The following is a 17032-nucleotide window of genomic DNA, read 5'->3' as shown; positions in this document are numbered from 1 at the left end:
CATCACACATGAACGAATCGACGGCCAAGATTGCTAGATACCCCTTTGGGGACCATCTGACGGCTTAAGGCTCAACCTGTTGCTTCACAAACCTTTGGGGACCATCTGACGGCAAACTCTGCAGCCTGGAGGCGCTAGTACAAGAAAAAGACAGTGGTTTACGGCTTCAGTTTGTGCAACTCAGTATCGGTTACCGATGGAGCCATGATCATGCAACACGGCCACAGATGATGCGACAAGGGAAAGATATGCATACTTCATCACTACTATAAAAACAGAAACAATTCAGTGAGACAAGCATGGGTTTCCATTCCAATTTCTCGTGGATACATTCTCTGAAATTTGACAGCAGAACATTGTTGATTATGCTTGCGGTTATAACCAGAATATGGAACCTGTCACCTGCCTGGGTTAAATGATCAGGATTGTAGCTCTGAGTGATGCTTTTCTCTGGTAATCTGACGAAATTATGAAAGTTGGATGTTCATGTGTGATTTGTCTGTTGTTTTTTCTCTGAACCTATAGTGTCTTCAGAAACCGAGGTAACAAAAGCTCGGTTTGTTCCAAATTTTGTTTGGCTACCATAATTGATGCTGATGGTTGATGACTATAACGGATAGAGTGTTACAATTAAGTTCTCGAACCCCTTTACTGACTGCAGTTTTGCTATTGATTATAAACTGAGCTTGGTTGTAGACTTGATTTTTTGTTATCTTTTTTTCCCAAGTTTGTCAATTTTTATTTGTTAACTGATCAGATGACGAGCATTCTTGGTTTCACAAGTGTTAAATTACCTGGATCTGTAACTATAAATGTTGACGGTTACCTCTGAAATCACTAGTCGTTCCTGTGTGATCATTGTTTTTCATTTTTGGTCAAGGAGTGTGCTGTTGCCACACGAGTGAACAGTGTTTTTTCTAGTAACTCTGAATGTTAATGGATCCCTTTGAATTCACTGGCTGTTCCTGTGTGATTCATGTTTTTCAGTTTTGTTTAAAGGGTGTGATGCTCCACACAAGTGAACAACAATGTTACTAATGTCATCGCAAGCCTAATTGTAACGACAATTTGCTTTGGTTTTGTGATGGTGTTTCTTTAGAAACAAGCTAAGTACAAGGTCACCGAAGAATGTGCAGAGTTTTTGTTGACCGATGGAAAATTGTTGGGATTGATATCATTCCTGATGGTTGGTTGTTTTAGGCTTGCAGTTACTATGTTGCTGAAGTTGAATGACAGTCGCTTTTGATTGCTTTGTTTTTGTGTCCTGTGCTGAACTATAGTCTGTTCATAAGTCGAGTTGATAAAAGTTCAGTTCATTCTAAATACAGTGCATAACTTAACCATCAACCATTTGAGACCCGTGGGGCATTAAATTAGTTTGTGGATCGCCGAGATAAAAACAACACCTGCCATCCATAAACCCCTACGTTCCTTTGTATAGAGTTTTCATTTATATCATACAAGTTCAGATTTGAAGATAATATAAAAGTAAATTGCACCGCGGGTCCCCAAACTTGTACCGAAGTTTCACCTAGGTCTCTAAACTCTCAAATCGTCCATCTGGGTCCCCAAACTGTGTTAAGTGTTTCATCTGAAATCCCAAACATATCACGCCAGTTTTCGGCGCCGACGTGACATGCCACTGGTGCCACGCTTGCAATAATTTGCAAAAAAAAACCTTCATAGCCTTATCTTCTAAGATTTGCTCCTTGGTCCCCCTCTCTCTCTTTCCAATTTCTCTCTCTATGCTCGGGCTGCCGAGCTCCCTCAGGCCTCAGCCCCCATGCCGCACAAGCCCCTCGTCTCTTAGATCCCAGCTTTTATCGCTTCCAATGCCAATTCGTTGCTCTCCGAGCAAATCCAACTGAGGACGAGCACGGCCTGCTCGATTGCCGTGGATCTTGCACAGTTCCTGGCGCCCCTCGTGGCACTTGGCGAGGAGGCCGAGCACCTCGACGGTGCAGGCGGAGCCGACGGCGGCGAAGTCGGCAAGCGCGGGCCCCGCACCCTCACGCACGGCGCGGCGGCGGTTCTCCGCCAGCTCGTAGAGGGCCGTGGCCGCCTTGCGGCGCTCCCGCAGGCCGCCGCGGCGGACGAGCCCCACCAGCTCCGGGATGGCCGAGGGGTGCGCCCTAATGCTGCATTTGTTGACGTCGACGCTGTCGAGGTTGGTGAGCGCCGTGGCCGCGTGCGCGGCGACCGCGCCGCCGCGACGGAGAGCACGTCGACGGCGCCGTCCGCCACGAGACTGACGCGCGCGTCGTCGCCGTCCAGGGTGAGGAGCAGGAGCGCCCGGGCCTCCGCCGCGTGCCGCAGCAGCACCGCCGCGTCCCCGGACTCCAGCACCTCCCTCCGCCCGGCGGCGACGGACTTGGCCAGCCTCAGCAGCACCGGCACGGATGACGAGGGCTGAAGCGCCGCCACTTCTTGCCTCCCCTGCACAGGCCCCTCAGAGGGGACGGGGGCGGCCGCCGCTGAGGGCGCGGCATGGGGGCTGAGGGAGCTCGGCAGCTCGAGCTTAGAGAGAGAGATTGGAGGGAGAGGGAGGGACGAGCAAATCTTAGAAGATAAGATTATGAAGGGTTTTTTTTTTCCAAATTGTTGCTAGCGTGGCACCACGCGGTATGCCACGTCGGCGTTGGAACTGGCGTGGCATGTTTGGGACCTCAGATGAAACACTTAACACAGTTTAGGAACCCAGATGGACGATTTGAGAGTTTAGGAATCTAGGTGAAACTCCATTACAAGTTTGGAGACCCGTGGTGCAATTTACTCATAATATAATATAATATAATATAATATAATATAATATAATATAATATAATATAATATAATATAATATAATATAATATAATATAATATAATATAGGAATTTCATCAGGTGTTTAAAGAAACTAAAGAATGGATGAAAGACTCATGTACAGAGGTTTCATTTGCTTAAGAAATATGTGGTTCATAGACTGGCACATAGCCACATACTAATAAATGACATTAGAATTAAAAAAAAACTTCTTCGACATATATGAAATTCAAGTCTGCACAAAGGATCAGACTGACAGAAAGGAAGTCGAGAGGGGCTTACATACTATTTCGTACTAGGATAATACAACATATATACTATATAGCTACTACTAGAACTAGTACTTGGTAGCTTATAGTTGCAAATTGAATTGATTCGCATTCACCATGCACTAGCTTTCCCTATAATAAGCACATGTCTAGTATTAGCACAAGGAATTAGAACATTCCTCCAAAAACTTTCTCAGAAGCACAAGACCAAGAGCCCTAGACATCTTGCATAGGGTCATCATCATCATCCTCGTCACAAGCCCACAACTCCTTCAAAAGCATAGGGCAAGTTTTAGCCACAAGCTCAAGCAAGTCATTGTCGTTTGCCACGAGCGCTTGGAGTACAGGAGGATCTTCAAGAAACTCCATGCAAGCGTCCCTGAGTAAACAACACTAGTGTTGCATAGCTAATCTCAGTATTTTTGCAACCGTCTCCTCATTTATCTCTCTGCACAGTATCTCCTCGCAAATCAGCTTGAGCCCCTGCAGGTCGAACCTGTCCGCCGCTACCAGCAAGTGCTCAGCCATCACAGGCTCTTCTGCCTCAGCCATCTCCGGCAGCGAATCTGTGTATACGAAGTGCAGCAGGCTCTCGAACACCTGAGGCAGCATACCATCGATCCTTATGCAATCTCTGTTGGTGATATGTCCAAGAGCCCATCATCACAATACGGTTTAAAGGCCCAAGTGGATATTGATCCAAGAGGGATTAGGGTTACTAATGGGCCTATGAGATAGAAGCTCATTAGTACGCCCTATATATATGAGGGAGGGGCTAGGGGGGCGATGACCTGAGCCGCGCCACCTCCCTAGCCGCCGCCCCTCCCTCTCTCTCGGCCGCCGCCCTTGCCGTGCGTGCGGTGCTAGCACACCGACGCCCGGCGTTTCATCCCCGTACGTGTGGACTCCGTGGAGGCGCTGCTGCGACTGCTGCGCTGATCGGCTGCTGGGATCAAGTACGAGGAGCTCGGTTCGTGGGACGTGATCGACTACTTCCTCTACATCGACGCGCGACTTCTTCCGCTGCGCTGCGCGTCTAGTGGTAACGATCTATGATCTTCTACTCGCAAGTATCTTGGGTTTATGCGGTAGTGATGCTAGCGTAGCCTACCCGTTTTCCTACAGTGGTACCAGAGCCATCTTGCGTAGTTTTTGGTCTGGATCTTTTGCATATAGGTGATATGTTGTTGTAGTAGATTGGATCTATTACTTTTGCATGGTTTGATTAGATCAATTGGTCATAAGGGGTTAAAACTGGAGCGAGTTGATTGCGCGGCATGTGACAAAAGATTAGTTTGTGTTCTTTCTCTGTTATGCATACGACATGTCCCTACCGGCTGGAATCACCATCGGGACTAACTGTGTGCATAGTCAGTAGATTGAACCAACAGATCAATGTCATGTGTAGATGCAGTCTTCTCAAGTGCAAAGTTTGCACGGTCAAGGTGATTGACCTAGTGAAAATTGAGGCATTATGAATGGCTCGGATTTGAGGTGATGCGATCACTTTGATGAGATTTTCATAGGGATTCCATAGATGCGATCTGTGTAATTCCGTGAGGTTTTCAGGGCGCTGCCCTGAGACACGCCGTTGCTTTCTCGCTGTAGCGGCTTCCCAAGCGCTACTTTGGTAGAACACGTCGTACGCCTAACTTGTTTTTGCAGGGTGTGATGTGAATGGTATGGCCTCAATGTCATGTGATGATGTATGTGATGATTTGTGCGACCTGCGTGTCGCAAGTTAACACAACCGGGTTGAGGTTGCACCATTATTGTATAACGACCTGCGTGTCGACTTGTGATGTTTGAATCCTCATGTAATTATTTCACTAGCTATTAGATGTAGTAGCTTAGTATCTTTTCATGGAGGTTTCAATCATGATGGCGATGATGATCACCACAAGACAGGACGGATGGCAATGGAGGTCACCTTGGAGCCATGGCGATAGAACCCATTGTGATGCAAGAGGCCATACTATTCACAATATAATATGATTATATGCCTGTGATGTTTATTTTCCTGTCATACTATTCTTTCATGCTTTTACATATGGTGGATGCTTTAATCATGATAGAATAGCTTCCCTCAGAAAAGTTTGAGTTTTTGATGCCTTTTACCAATAGCTGCACCTATAAATTTTGATCGTTGTGTGGTAGGTTTACCAAAGTAGAGTACCCTCAGCTATCACTTTTGTATAGGGTGGATGTCAGACATTCACAAGCATAGTATTGGTTTACTCAGCAAAGCTATCAAAACAGTTTTGGGCTTTAAGGCATAGGGTTGGGGCCGGGGCATTGGATGCCACCCAACAAACAAGAGTCGCATAGAGATGTGATTAGTAATTTGTTACTTACCTGTATCACTACTTTTCTAGCCGTGATGCTAAAGCTCACTAGAATTTTAGTGATTATGGATCTTGAACCACTATATGTCATTAGAGGGAAGATGACTTTGATATAGTAGGTTGTCTTTTGTTAAATCAGTTAATGAAAGTCTTTACATAAACTTAGTGCTGAAATCTTGCTTTACTTTAATGTTGTAGATCATGTCTGCCAGTAACAATTCCGCTTTCAATTTGCGTTCTGTTCTTGAGAAAGAAAAGTTGAATGGAACAAACTTTATTGATTGGTACCGCAACCTGAGAATTGTTCTCAGGCAAGAGAAAAAGGAGTATGTTCTTGAGCAGCCATATCCTGATGATCTCCCTGACAATGCAACTGCTGCTGATCGCAGAGCTTATGAGAAGCACTGCAATGACTCACTTGATGTCAGCTGTCTGATGCTCGCCACCATGTCCCCTGATCTGCAGAAGCAGTATGAGCATGCGGATGCTCATACCATGATCGAGGGGCTGCGTGGGATGTTTCAGAACCAAGCCAGGACTGAGAGGTTCAATATCTCAAAATCCTTGTTTGCGTGCAAGCTGGCAGAAGGTAGCCCAGTCAGTCCTCATGTGATCAAAATGATTGGTTACATTGAGACTTTGGATAGACTTGGTTCTGAACTTCACCAAGACTTGGCTACTGATGTTATTCTCCAGTCGCTCCCGGCGAGCTATGAGCCTTTTATCATGAACTTTCAGATGAATGGCTTGGATAAAACATTGAGTGAGTTGCATGGGATGCTAAAAACAGCAGAGGAGAGCATTAAGAAGAATCCCAATCATGTGATGATGATTCAGAAGGGGAACAAAAAGAGGAAGCGTTGGACGCCTCCTAATCCCAAAGGTAAAGGCAAGGAAAAGAGTTCCGGTGGTGAGTCCTCAGGCTCTAAGCTAAAGCCAGCACCTAAGGCCAAATCTGGCCCTACTTCTGAAGATGAATGCTTCCACTGTCATGAAAAGGGACATTGGTCTAGGAACTGCAAGAAGTACTTGGAAGAAAAGAAGAAGAAGAAGGGAAGTGAGACTTCCACTTCAGGTATAAATGTTATAGAAATAAATATTGCATTATCTTCTAGTGAATCATGGGTATTTGATACTGGATCGATGATTCACACTTGCAAATCGTTGTAGGGTCTAAGTGAGACTAGAAGATTTGCAAGAGGCGAGTTGGACGTTCGGGTCGGCAATGGCGCAAAGGTTGCGGTGTTGGCGGTCGGCACCTACCACTTGTCTCTACCCTCCGGATTAGTTTTGGAATTAAATAATTGTTATTGCATTTCTGTTTTGAGCAAGAACATTATTTCTTCTTCATGTTTGGAAGAAGTTGGTGATTTTAAGATTGTAATTGAGAACAAACGTTGTTCTATCTTTTGCAATGGTATTTTTTATGCTCATTGTCCATTGGTGAATGGATTATATGTTCTTGATCTTGAGGATAAATCTGTCTGTAACATTAATACTAAGAGGCTTAGACCAAATGATTTGAATCCCATTTTTATTTGGCATTGTCGCTTAGGTCATATAAATGAGAAGCGCATTGAACAACTCCATAAAGATGGATTGTTAAGCTCATTTGATTTTGAATCATTTGACACATGTGAGTCTTGTTTGCTTGGAAAGATGACCAAAGCGCCTTTCACCGGTCAGAGTGAGAGGGCGAGTGACTTGTTGGGACTTGTACATACCGATGTATGTGGACCAATGAGCTCAATAGCCAGAGGTGGTTTTCAGTACTTCATTACTTTCACTGATGACTTTAGTAGATATGGCTATATCTACTTAATGAGGCACAAGTCTGAATCGTTTGAAAAGTTCAAAGAATTTCAGAATGAAATACAAAATCAATTAGGCAAGACAATTAAATTTCTGTGATCTGATCGTGGAGGAGAATATTTGAGTCTTGAATTTGGTGATCATTTGAAGCAATGTGGAATTATTCCGCAGCTAACTCCGCCCGGAACGCCTCAATGGAATGGGGTATCCGAACGGAGGAACCGAACCTTGTTGGACATGGTTAGGTCCATGATGAGCCAAGCTGATCTTCCATTGTCATTTTGGGGTTATGCTCTTGAAACTGCTGCGTTCACACTGAATAGGGTTCCAAGTAAGTCTGTTGAGAAGACACCATATGAGATATGGACTGGGAAGCGTCCTGGATTATCTTTTCTCAAAGTTTGGGGATGTGAGGCTTATGTCAAACGTTTGATGTCAGATAAGCTCACTCCAAAGTCAGACAAATGTTTCTTTGTGGGGTATCCTAGGGAAACCAAAGGATATTATTTTTACAATAAGGCGGAAGGCAAAGTGTTTGTCGCTCGCAATGGTGTTTTCTTAGAAAAGGAGTTTCTCTCAAAAGGATTTAGTGGGAGCAAGGTGCAACTTGAAGAAATTCAGGAAACACCCGAAACTGTTTCAGCACCCACTGAAGATCCACGGGATGTGCAAGATGTTGCACAACCCGTAGTTGAGGCACCAGCCCCATGAAGGTCTATAAGGGCATGTCGCGCTACTGACAAGCTCAACCTCCTTATTACGGAAGAGCGCCATGTATTATTGATGGAAAATGATGAGCCCTTGACCTACAAAGAAGCAATGCTGGGACCCGACTCCGACAAATGGCTTGAAGCCATGGAATCCGAGTTAAAATCCATGCATGATAATCAAGTTTGGAACTTGGTCGATCAGATTGACAGTGTAAGACCTGTCGACTGTAAGTGGATTTTTAAGAAAAAATTAGACATGGATGGAAATGTTCACATCTATAAGGCACGATTGGTGGCGAAAGGTTTCCGACAAATTCAAGGTGTTGACTATGAGGAAACCTTTTCGCCCGTCGCAATGCTAAAGTCTGTTCGGATTCTCCTAGCAATTGCCGCATATTATGAAAATGAGATATGGCAAATGGATGTCAAAACCGCTTTTCTTAATGGACATCTAAGTGAGGATGTGTATATGACACAGCCTGAAGGTTTTGTCGATCCTAAAAATGCTGGGAAAATATGTAAGCTTCAGAGGTCCATCTATGGATTGAAGCAAGCATCTCGGAGTTGGAATATTCGTTTTGATAAAGTAGTCAAAGGGTTTGGCTTCATCACGAATGAAGATGAGCCTTGTGTTTACAAAAAGGCTAGTGGGAGCGCACTTGTGTTTCTGGTCCTATATGTGGATGACATATTACTGATCGGAAATGATATTCCAATGCTTGAAGCCGTTAAAACCTCATTGAAAAAGAATTTTTCGATGAAGGATTTAGGAGAGGCGGCTTATATTCTGGGTATTAGGATCTATAGAGATAGATCAAAAAGGCTAATTGGATTGAGCCAAGACACGTACATTGACAAGATATTGAATCGGTTCAATATGCAAGATTCCAAGAAAGGTTTCTTGCCAATGTCACATGGCATTACTCTAAGCAAGAGTCAGTGTGCTACGACACCTGATGAGCAAAAGAGGATGAGTACGATTCCTTATGCTTCAGCCATAGGGTCGATCATGTATGCTATGCTTTGCACGCGCCCAGATGTTTCCTTTGCTCTAAGTGTTACGAGCAGGTATCAGTCAGATTTCGGTGAACCTCACTGGACAATTGTAAAGAGTATCCTTAAGTACTTGAGAAGAACTAAGGATATGTTCCTAATATTTGGAGGCGAAGATGAGCTCCTTGTAAAGGGTTACACCGATGCTAGTTTTCAAACAGACAAAGATGACTCCAAATCGCAATCCGGTTTTGTTTTCTGCCTCAATGGTGGGGCAGTGAGCTGGAAGAGTTCCAAGCAAGATACGGTGGCTGATTCGACGACAGAGGCAGAGTATATTGCAGCTTCCGAAGCTGCAAAAGAAGCTGTTTGGATCAGAAAGTTTGTTTCTGACTTGGGTGTTGTTCCTAGTGCGTCCAGTCCAGTGGACCTCTATTGTGATAATAGTGGTGCCGTTGCACTAGCAAAGGAGTATAGAACAACTAAGAAGTCCAGACATATACTGCGAAAGTATCACCTCATCCGTAACTTTGTTGAGAGAGGTGATGTGAAGGTTTGCAAGGTGCACACGGATTCAAACGTTGCTGATCCGTTGACGAAGCATCTCCCACAACCAAAGCATGAGGCGCACATGAGATCTATGGGTATTAGATACTTACATCAGTGATTCTAGTGTGCGTGGGAGATTTTGTGTCATGAGTATGTTTATGTAATGATAAATAATTGTTATTTATTCCATGGATGATTATTTTACATTGATTATCAAGTATGTGACTTGTTCGTGAAACTCTTTGTTGAAAATGATATGATTCTAAATTATCCCTAGTTTATGTCGTTGTGTGGGACAACAACGACATTGAGACTAGCACATGCATTAATTGATGATCATGTTTCACGGATCATGGATATGGAGATATCGGATTAATGATGTGGACACATGTTGGTGAACATGGTGTTGGATTGACCCACTCCAAGACAATGTTGGGATTGTTATTTTGTATGTGCCATCAGTTGTTCTTGAGTGTTATACCTACTGAATCCTTAGACCTGAGATCGCCATTGTTTCTCACTGTGTGTAGTGGTGCATCTTAGGGCTGCTAAACGCTACTCCGTGACTGGGTAGTTACAAAAGCAGCTTACAGGTATGTCATGAAACATGGAATGAGATGTGAGCGGATCAAGATGGAATTTGCCCCTCCTAGATAACGGGAGAGATATCTCTGGGCCCCTCGAGATAGTTGGATTGCCAAAGTGATTAAAGAGTTAATCATGATGACTAAAGGTTAGTTATGAATAGAATCCACTATTAGATCGAGAGAATGGTCGAGCTATCACAAATGTGGCACGCATCTCGCTTTGAGCTTGACTGGTATCGTGTGGCAAAGGGATCGGTGTATGAGTATATCTATGGTTCGGCCGATATGATTTTTATGTGTATTTGTGAGTCACTATGCCCTGCTAGGTGCCGTTATTGACTTGTGATTCGGAAATGATTTCCGATCACGACCACCTACACAAGAACCTAACGGGTCACACACTTAAGGGGTTTGGAATGTTGGAAAGCTTGCATGTATGATTGTCTCTAGTGCAAGTGGGAGATTGTTGGTGATATGCCCAAGAGCCCATCATCACAATACGGTTTAAAGGCCCAAGTGGATATTGATCCAAGAGGGATTAGGGTTACTAATGGGCCTATGAGATAGAAGCCCATTAGTACGCCCTATGTATATGAGGGAGGGGCTAGGGGGGGCGATGACCTGAGCCGCGCCACCTCCCTAGCCGCCGCCCCTCCCTCTCTCTCGGCCGCCGCCCTTGCCGTGCATGCGGTGCTAGCACACCGACGCCCGGCGTTTCATCCCCGTACGTGTGGACTCCGTGGAGGCGCTGCTGCGACTGCTGCGCTGATCGGCTGCTGGGATCAAGTACGAGGAGCTCGGTTCGTGGGACGTGATCGACTACTTCCTCTACATCGACGCGCGACTTCTTCCGCTGCGCTGCGCGTCTAGTGGTAACGATCTATGATCTTCTACTCGCAAATATCTTGGGTTTATGCGGTAGTAATGCTAGCGTAGCCTACCCGTTTCCCTACAATCTCCTGCCGTGGCACCCTCTCTCGCCGTCGCCGCGCTAAAGGAGAGCTCGGCCTCGAGGACCGGTGACCTTGCCGCAAGAACACTCCGGTGGGCGCTGAACACCTCGCTGCCGACCTCGAACGTGACGTCGGTGTCCAAGAGATGCTGCGGCGGCGTCAGCCTTTCCACGCAGATTTCCCACCAGACGGTGAAGCAGCCGTCAACGAGATGCTCGGACGCCTCCAGAAACTTCTTGCGGATGAAAAGATCGCAGCCGTGGCTGGCGCCGATTTCAAAGTGCTCCCTAACGTCTGTGTGCACGGAGTTGCCGGGCACTGGTTCGCCGGCCTGATCAAGCAGACTGAATCTGGACCATGCCTTGATGGGCTCGGCGACTCTGCTGTCTAGAGTAACGAAGAACGATATGTAATCTTTACAGGAAGAGGAGACGCCATTGGGGTAGTAGTGGAAGCTCCACGAGCAATCCCCAACCTTGAAGGAGGAAGACGCGATCTGCTGGCCATTGCGAAGCAGCTGCTTCCTGTGCCAGTAGAGATCGAGGAGGATGACGAGCTCGAACCTGGCCACCGCGCCCCCGACGTTGGCTGAGGCGAAACTCAGAGCCGGCATGGCGGCGAGGGTTTGGATCGTCGACAAGATTCAACGCACAGGTGCGAATTTAGGGATTGGGAGGCACGCGTGTTTGGGGATGAGAAGTGCAGAACTAGAGGAAGATGGCAAAACCTTTTATACTCCTGGCCTTCTGGGATACTAGTCGGACGTCGGCTCGGAGTCGGCGGAGTAGGATCGGACAAGGACTAGCAGACTAGCAGTTGCGGCCCCAGCAGATGATCGGAATCCGGATCCGTCATCCGTGTTCAACCGACAAGGAGGAGCCGCAGCAACTCCTCGCCATCAGCGCGCAGACCTGAATACCTGATGACATCCGGGTCTGGGGCTCTGGGCAGCACGTCCTCGGCAGGCATGACGAGCACTCAGCAGCCTCGGATTATGCGGGAGGAGGACTGCCTGCGCTATGCCAATTCTATCGGGGTGAATGGCAATCCACCCGAAATCAGCGATGCGAGATATTTCTCTGATGGATATAGAATAGTTAGTATTAAAAAAACAATTTTTTAGAATGTCTTAATTTTTTCAGAAATAGATCAAAATTTTACCAAAAATAGAGCGGGTTACTGTAGCATATGACCAGCTCTTAGAAAAGCATTGTTAGGGACAGATCACCCCTCACCCGCTCCTAAAAATGAGCATCATTTTCACAGGTGGTTAATGACATCACTCGCACCTAAAAAAGCATTTTTAGGGGTGGGTGACGCCATGAACCATCTCTAAAAATGATAGCATTTGTAGGGGCGGATCATGGTCTTATCCGTCCCTAAAAATACATTTTTAGGGGGCCGCCCCTACAAATGGTTCCAGAAAAAAAAATTCATAACTTTTTCATATGATTTCGGATGAAGTCAAACATTATATCAAAACTGTGGAGAATAACGAGATCAACTTTATAGTTGATAACTTTTTCATTTACGGTCTTTCAATAGTCCAAAAAATAATTATAAATTCTCTAATAGCTATAACATAGTATCTCATATAACTCAAGTCATACTTCGAGGTTCCCACAATCTTAACCTTTATATACATTGAAATATATTTCGCATATTTTTTCTATAGTTCACAATAACTATAGTGTAAAAGTTTCACAATTTTTTATTTTTTTGCTACACGTAAACAATTAAATAAATTTTCAAATAAAATACAAAAAATATTTTTAGGGGTGTGTGGGGGGCTCACCCACCCCTACAAATAGATTTGCAGGGGCGGCTAAGGCCCCTACAAATCTTTTTCCAAATTTCACAGAAAAATCGTTTAATTCATAATAAATGGTAAAACACATTAAAACATTGTGAAAATTTTACTATAAGCATATTGTGATAAGTAGAACATTAAAAAAAATCAAAATCACATTGCAGTGTATATTATCAATAAAACCTTTGAAACCACAATGATTACCTAATTCATACCACTATCTCATACAACTTAAGGCTAACTTTTTGTTTTCCACACTATTAAAGATAAACATGCTAAATCGTATTTTTCGTATTTTTACTTGTTTTACATGTCATTACATGCTTATGGTAAAAAATTCATATTTTTTTGAAGTGTTTGCTGTTTTATTTGAGTTAAATGAATTTTCAGAATAAACTTGAACAACGGCCGAAGTATTCGGACAAATAGCCAGAATATCCAGAATATAGATCGGATGTCCGAACCCATTTCTTGAGTATCCGATCTTATACCTAGAGTATCCAGGATATAGATTGGATGTCCGAAGCCATTTCCAGAGTATCCAGGATATAGATAGGATGTCTAAACCCATTTTTGAAGTATCTGGGCATATTTTTTTTGTTTCTATAGTTCACAATAACCATAGTGTAGAAATTTCACATTTTTTGATTTGTTTTGCTATATATATAAACAATTGAATGAATTTTTAGATAAAATACAAAAAATATTTTTAGAGGCGGGTGATGGCGTCATCCGCCCCTGCAAATCAATTTCCGAGTTAATATAAAAGAATAGCATACTCCATAAAGTCACAAGTGACTGCGTAGTGTGGTGGTAAGGAAGGTACGCGCGAGGTTTGAGGTAGGGGGTTCGAATCGCGGTTTACGCAAGTATGCATATCTCATAAAAGGTAATTGTACCTCGATTGGATAAGGGGCTTGCGGTGATGACCGGTTAGAAGGGATATTTTTCCTTTTTATTTTGCTATTTTTTTATTTTTTTCTATTTTTTTGTATTCTGGAAAATAATTTATAGGGGCAGGTCATGAGCTCTCCCGTCCCCACAAATCTGATTTTTAGCCGCGGAAACTAGAGACGGATATCACAGCTGCCCCTAAAAATAGGTTTTTATCCACTTCTAAAAATACTTTTTGTACCAGTGCAGCTGCTGCGTTTGTGTAGGAATATCCTCTTTCTGATGGTATTTTTAAGGCTTTTAGCTTAGATACTACCATGTAGGCTATGACTATGATGAACTTCAGCACGGCCTCAATCCTTACCTTCTCCTCACGAAATCTGCTGGTCTTATATTACCCGTGTTGCAGAAGTAATTAAGCTGAAAAGCGTTTAAATAGAGGAGGCTTATGAAGCTAGTAGAGATTAAGCTACAGGAACTGTCTTGAGCCGTTTGTCGGATGGTCCCCAAAGGGGCATGTAGTGATCTCAGCCGCATGCGTTTCTACAGTTTCGTCTCTTCCTTAGTTTCGTCAGACAGACGCACCAGCTTCTTCAGTATCTTCAGGCTTCAGAGAAACATTGTGGTCCTCCCAGTTCCTGTTAGGGAAGGCCGGTTCAGTGATGCTATGTTGGCAAATGAGATTAATTTCAGGAATGGTGGACTGATGATTGATGACAAGGATAAAACAGACAATAGGCTCTAATCCGATGGTAATCTCAGTGATCTATCAGGTTTGGAAGGAGGAAACCAGCCGGAGAAAACTGCATATTTACCACTAGACCAATTCCTAACTGCAAACTTGCCAATAAAAGAAACTGAAGTTGCAAAGATGCCATTGGAAAGAACCGAGTGTCCCTTCCGGGATGACAACTTATGTCTGATCTCTCTCTGAAAGCGATCGGGTACTCTAACCTAAGAGGGGGAGGGGGTGAATTAGGCACTATTAAAACCTAAACCTATGGCTCCAACTAGTTTGCACAAATCTTAAACTAATTCAAGCTATCTAGATGTGCAACTACGGTTCACCTTTGTGTGAAACCCTCATCCCAAAAGAGTTTTGCAACCTATAGCCAATCCTAATAAGATACTACACTAAGAAAGTAAAGGCACACAAGTTGCAATATGAAATGCGGAAGCTTAATGAGAGGGATGGGAGGAAGCAAACTCTCGACACGAGAATTTATCCCGTGGTTCGAATTGCCACAAAGGCGCCCCTACGTCCACGTTGTTGAAGCACTCACGAAGAGTATCGTTTTCCGGCAATCAAGTCTCTTCCGTGAACACAATCACGGTCACCTTGATCCCGATCTTCACTAAGGGAGATTACCCACGAAGGAGGGGTCTCCGTCCCCCGCACAATGTCGTCGACGCCGCTCCACACCAAACCGGAGGGTCGTTGACTTGCCGGCGAGCCACCAAAGCTCCAAGGATGGCCGGCGCACCAAGATACAAGGATGGTTCACTCTAGAACCACAGCACAAGGATCTAAATCTTGCTTGATCACTCACTCAAGAGCTAACCTAGCACTAACACTCACAAAGCTTGTGCTAAGGACTAAGAATTTGATCTTTATGCTCTTGGATGGCTTGGAGGTGTGAGTGGATGTGAGTGGGATGTCCAGCAACTCCAGCAATCTTCAAATGGCCGGGGGACCACATATATAGGCCTAAGTCGAACTAGCCGTTTGTAGCCGTTGGCAGAATTCTACGTAGGCATCGGAACTTCCGGTGAAAAGGCGTCGGAACTTCAGGTCACTCACAGCAACTGAAGTAGCCGTTGTCTTGCTGACACAGTTGCAGCGACTCCAGAGACCATCGGATGAACCGATGCTATGGGCGTTGGTTCAACCGGTCACAATAGCAACTGGACTAGCCGTTGGACTTCTCTCTTCTGCTGATGTCATTACACCGGTGCTGAAGACTTGGCTCCTGCGTGCTTGACATCGTCTCTGGAACATAGTACATCCAATGCACCGATGCCTAGCTTGACGCCGTCGGTTCAACCGGTGACTTGGCTATCTTGACTTGGTCTTCGCTTGATCTCTATTTGGTGCTCAGATTTGCACCGATGCCAGGGCGTCGGAACTTCCGACAACCATCGGATGCACCGATGCTGCATGCATCGGTTCTTCCGGTGCTCCTGTTTTCTGCAGAACTCATCCAATTCAGCATTTCTTTGAGTTCTTTCTTCGTGTATTGTTTTGCATGGCCTTTTTACTTCATCCCTGGGATGTAGAAATGTTCACTTAATAAAACTATTAGTCTCATTGATTGCGTTGTCATACGATCACTAAAATCACTCGAAATGGCATAAATGGTGCCATGTTGGTTACACTCTCTCTCCAAGCAAGTAGGCGTGTACTTCCTAATGCACGAACATTTGCATGTCTTGTTTTTCATAGTGGAAAATGGGACAGGGTGTGAGTTTGTCCTTCTGCTAAAATAAAAGACTTGCATAAACACTTCACTTACACAACTCACACGAGATTGACAACGCGACGCTTACATGTATGCATGATCTTATTCCTGAGGGCTGAGGCTACACGGAGGGTACCGACGTGCTAGCACTCCTGATATTTCACTGACGACGACGACAAGGACGATGGTATTATAGGCTAAGCGAGCGTGCGTGCATTGCAGCAATGTCTAGCTAGATGCAAATTCGATCCTCACGCCTCGGACCAGGTGACGGGCACCTCCCCGTCGTTGGTGTTGAGACCGAGGGCCTTCCAAACCGCCGGCGAGCCGTCGACGATGTTGCTGGCGCACGGCGGCTCGAAGTTGTGCTCGTCGTCGCACCCGTGCAGCGAGTCGCACTCGTCCACGACGGTGGCCGTGACGGACCTGCCGTTCCTGGCCCGGATCACGACGCTGCTCCCGCACCGGCTGCCCCCGGCGAACCAGCCCGTGGACAGCGCCACCACCCTCTCGCCGTCGCCGAAGAACGTGCCCGTGCAGCTCGCCGCGCCGCCGCCGTCCCCGTGGTCGGCGAAGCTGTTGAGCGTGAGCGTGGCGCGGGTGCCGCCGCCGGCGACGGGCGGGGAGCACGCGAAGGAGGTGTAGCGCTTCCCGTCCTCGCAGCAAACGGAGTCGTTCTCGGGGTTGCAGCTGCCGGACCTGCCGCGGATGGAGCCGTTGGGCCGGCAGGACGACGACTGGAGGAGCGCGCGGTGGGGGGAGGAGGCGGCGAGAGCTAGTGGAAAGACGGCGGCGGCGACCGCGAGGATCGTGGAGGAGAGAAGACGGCAAGAAATGGTTTTGCTAGCCAT

At 45.6% G+C, this 17032-nt stretch overlaps 1 protein-coding gene across 1 annotated transcript; it reads right to left on the bottom strand.

Moving 5' to 3' along the window:
* Positions 1-16432: 16432 nt before the first annotated feature.
* On the bottom strand, positions 16433-17032 carry LOC120647807 (ripening-related protein 3-like). The gene has a single exon (XM_039924642.1). The coding sequence runs from the start codon at positions 17030-17032 to the stop codon at positions 16433-16435; it is 600 nt and encodes a 199-aa protein (XP_039780576.1).

This window comes from Panicum virgatum, chromosome 9K, assembly GCF_016808335.1.
Source record: "Panicum virgatum strain AP13 chromosome 9K, P.virgatum_v5, whole genome shotgun sequence".
In the NCBI taxonomy this organism is placed as follows: domain Eukaryota; kingdom Viridiplantae; phylum Streptophyta; class Magnoliopsida; order Poales; family Poaceae; genus Panicum; species Panicum virgatum.
This window is presented reverse-complemented; position numbering and strand designations above follow the sequence as displayed.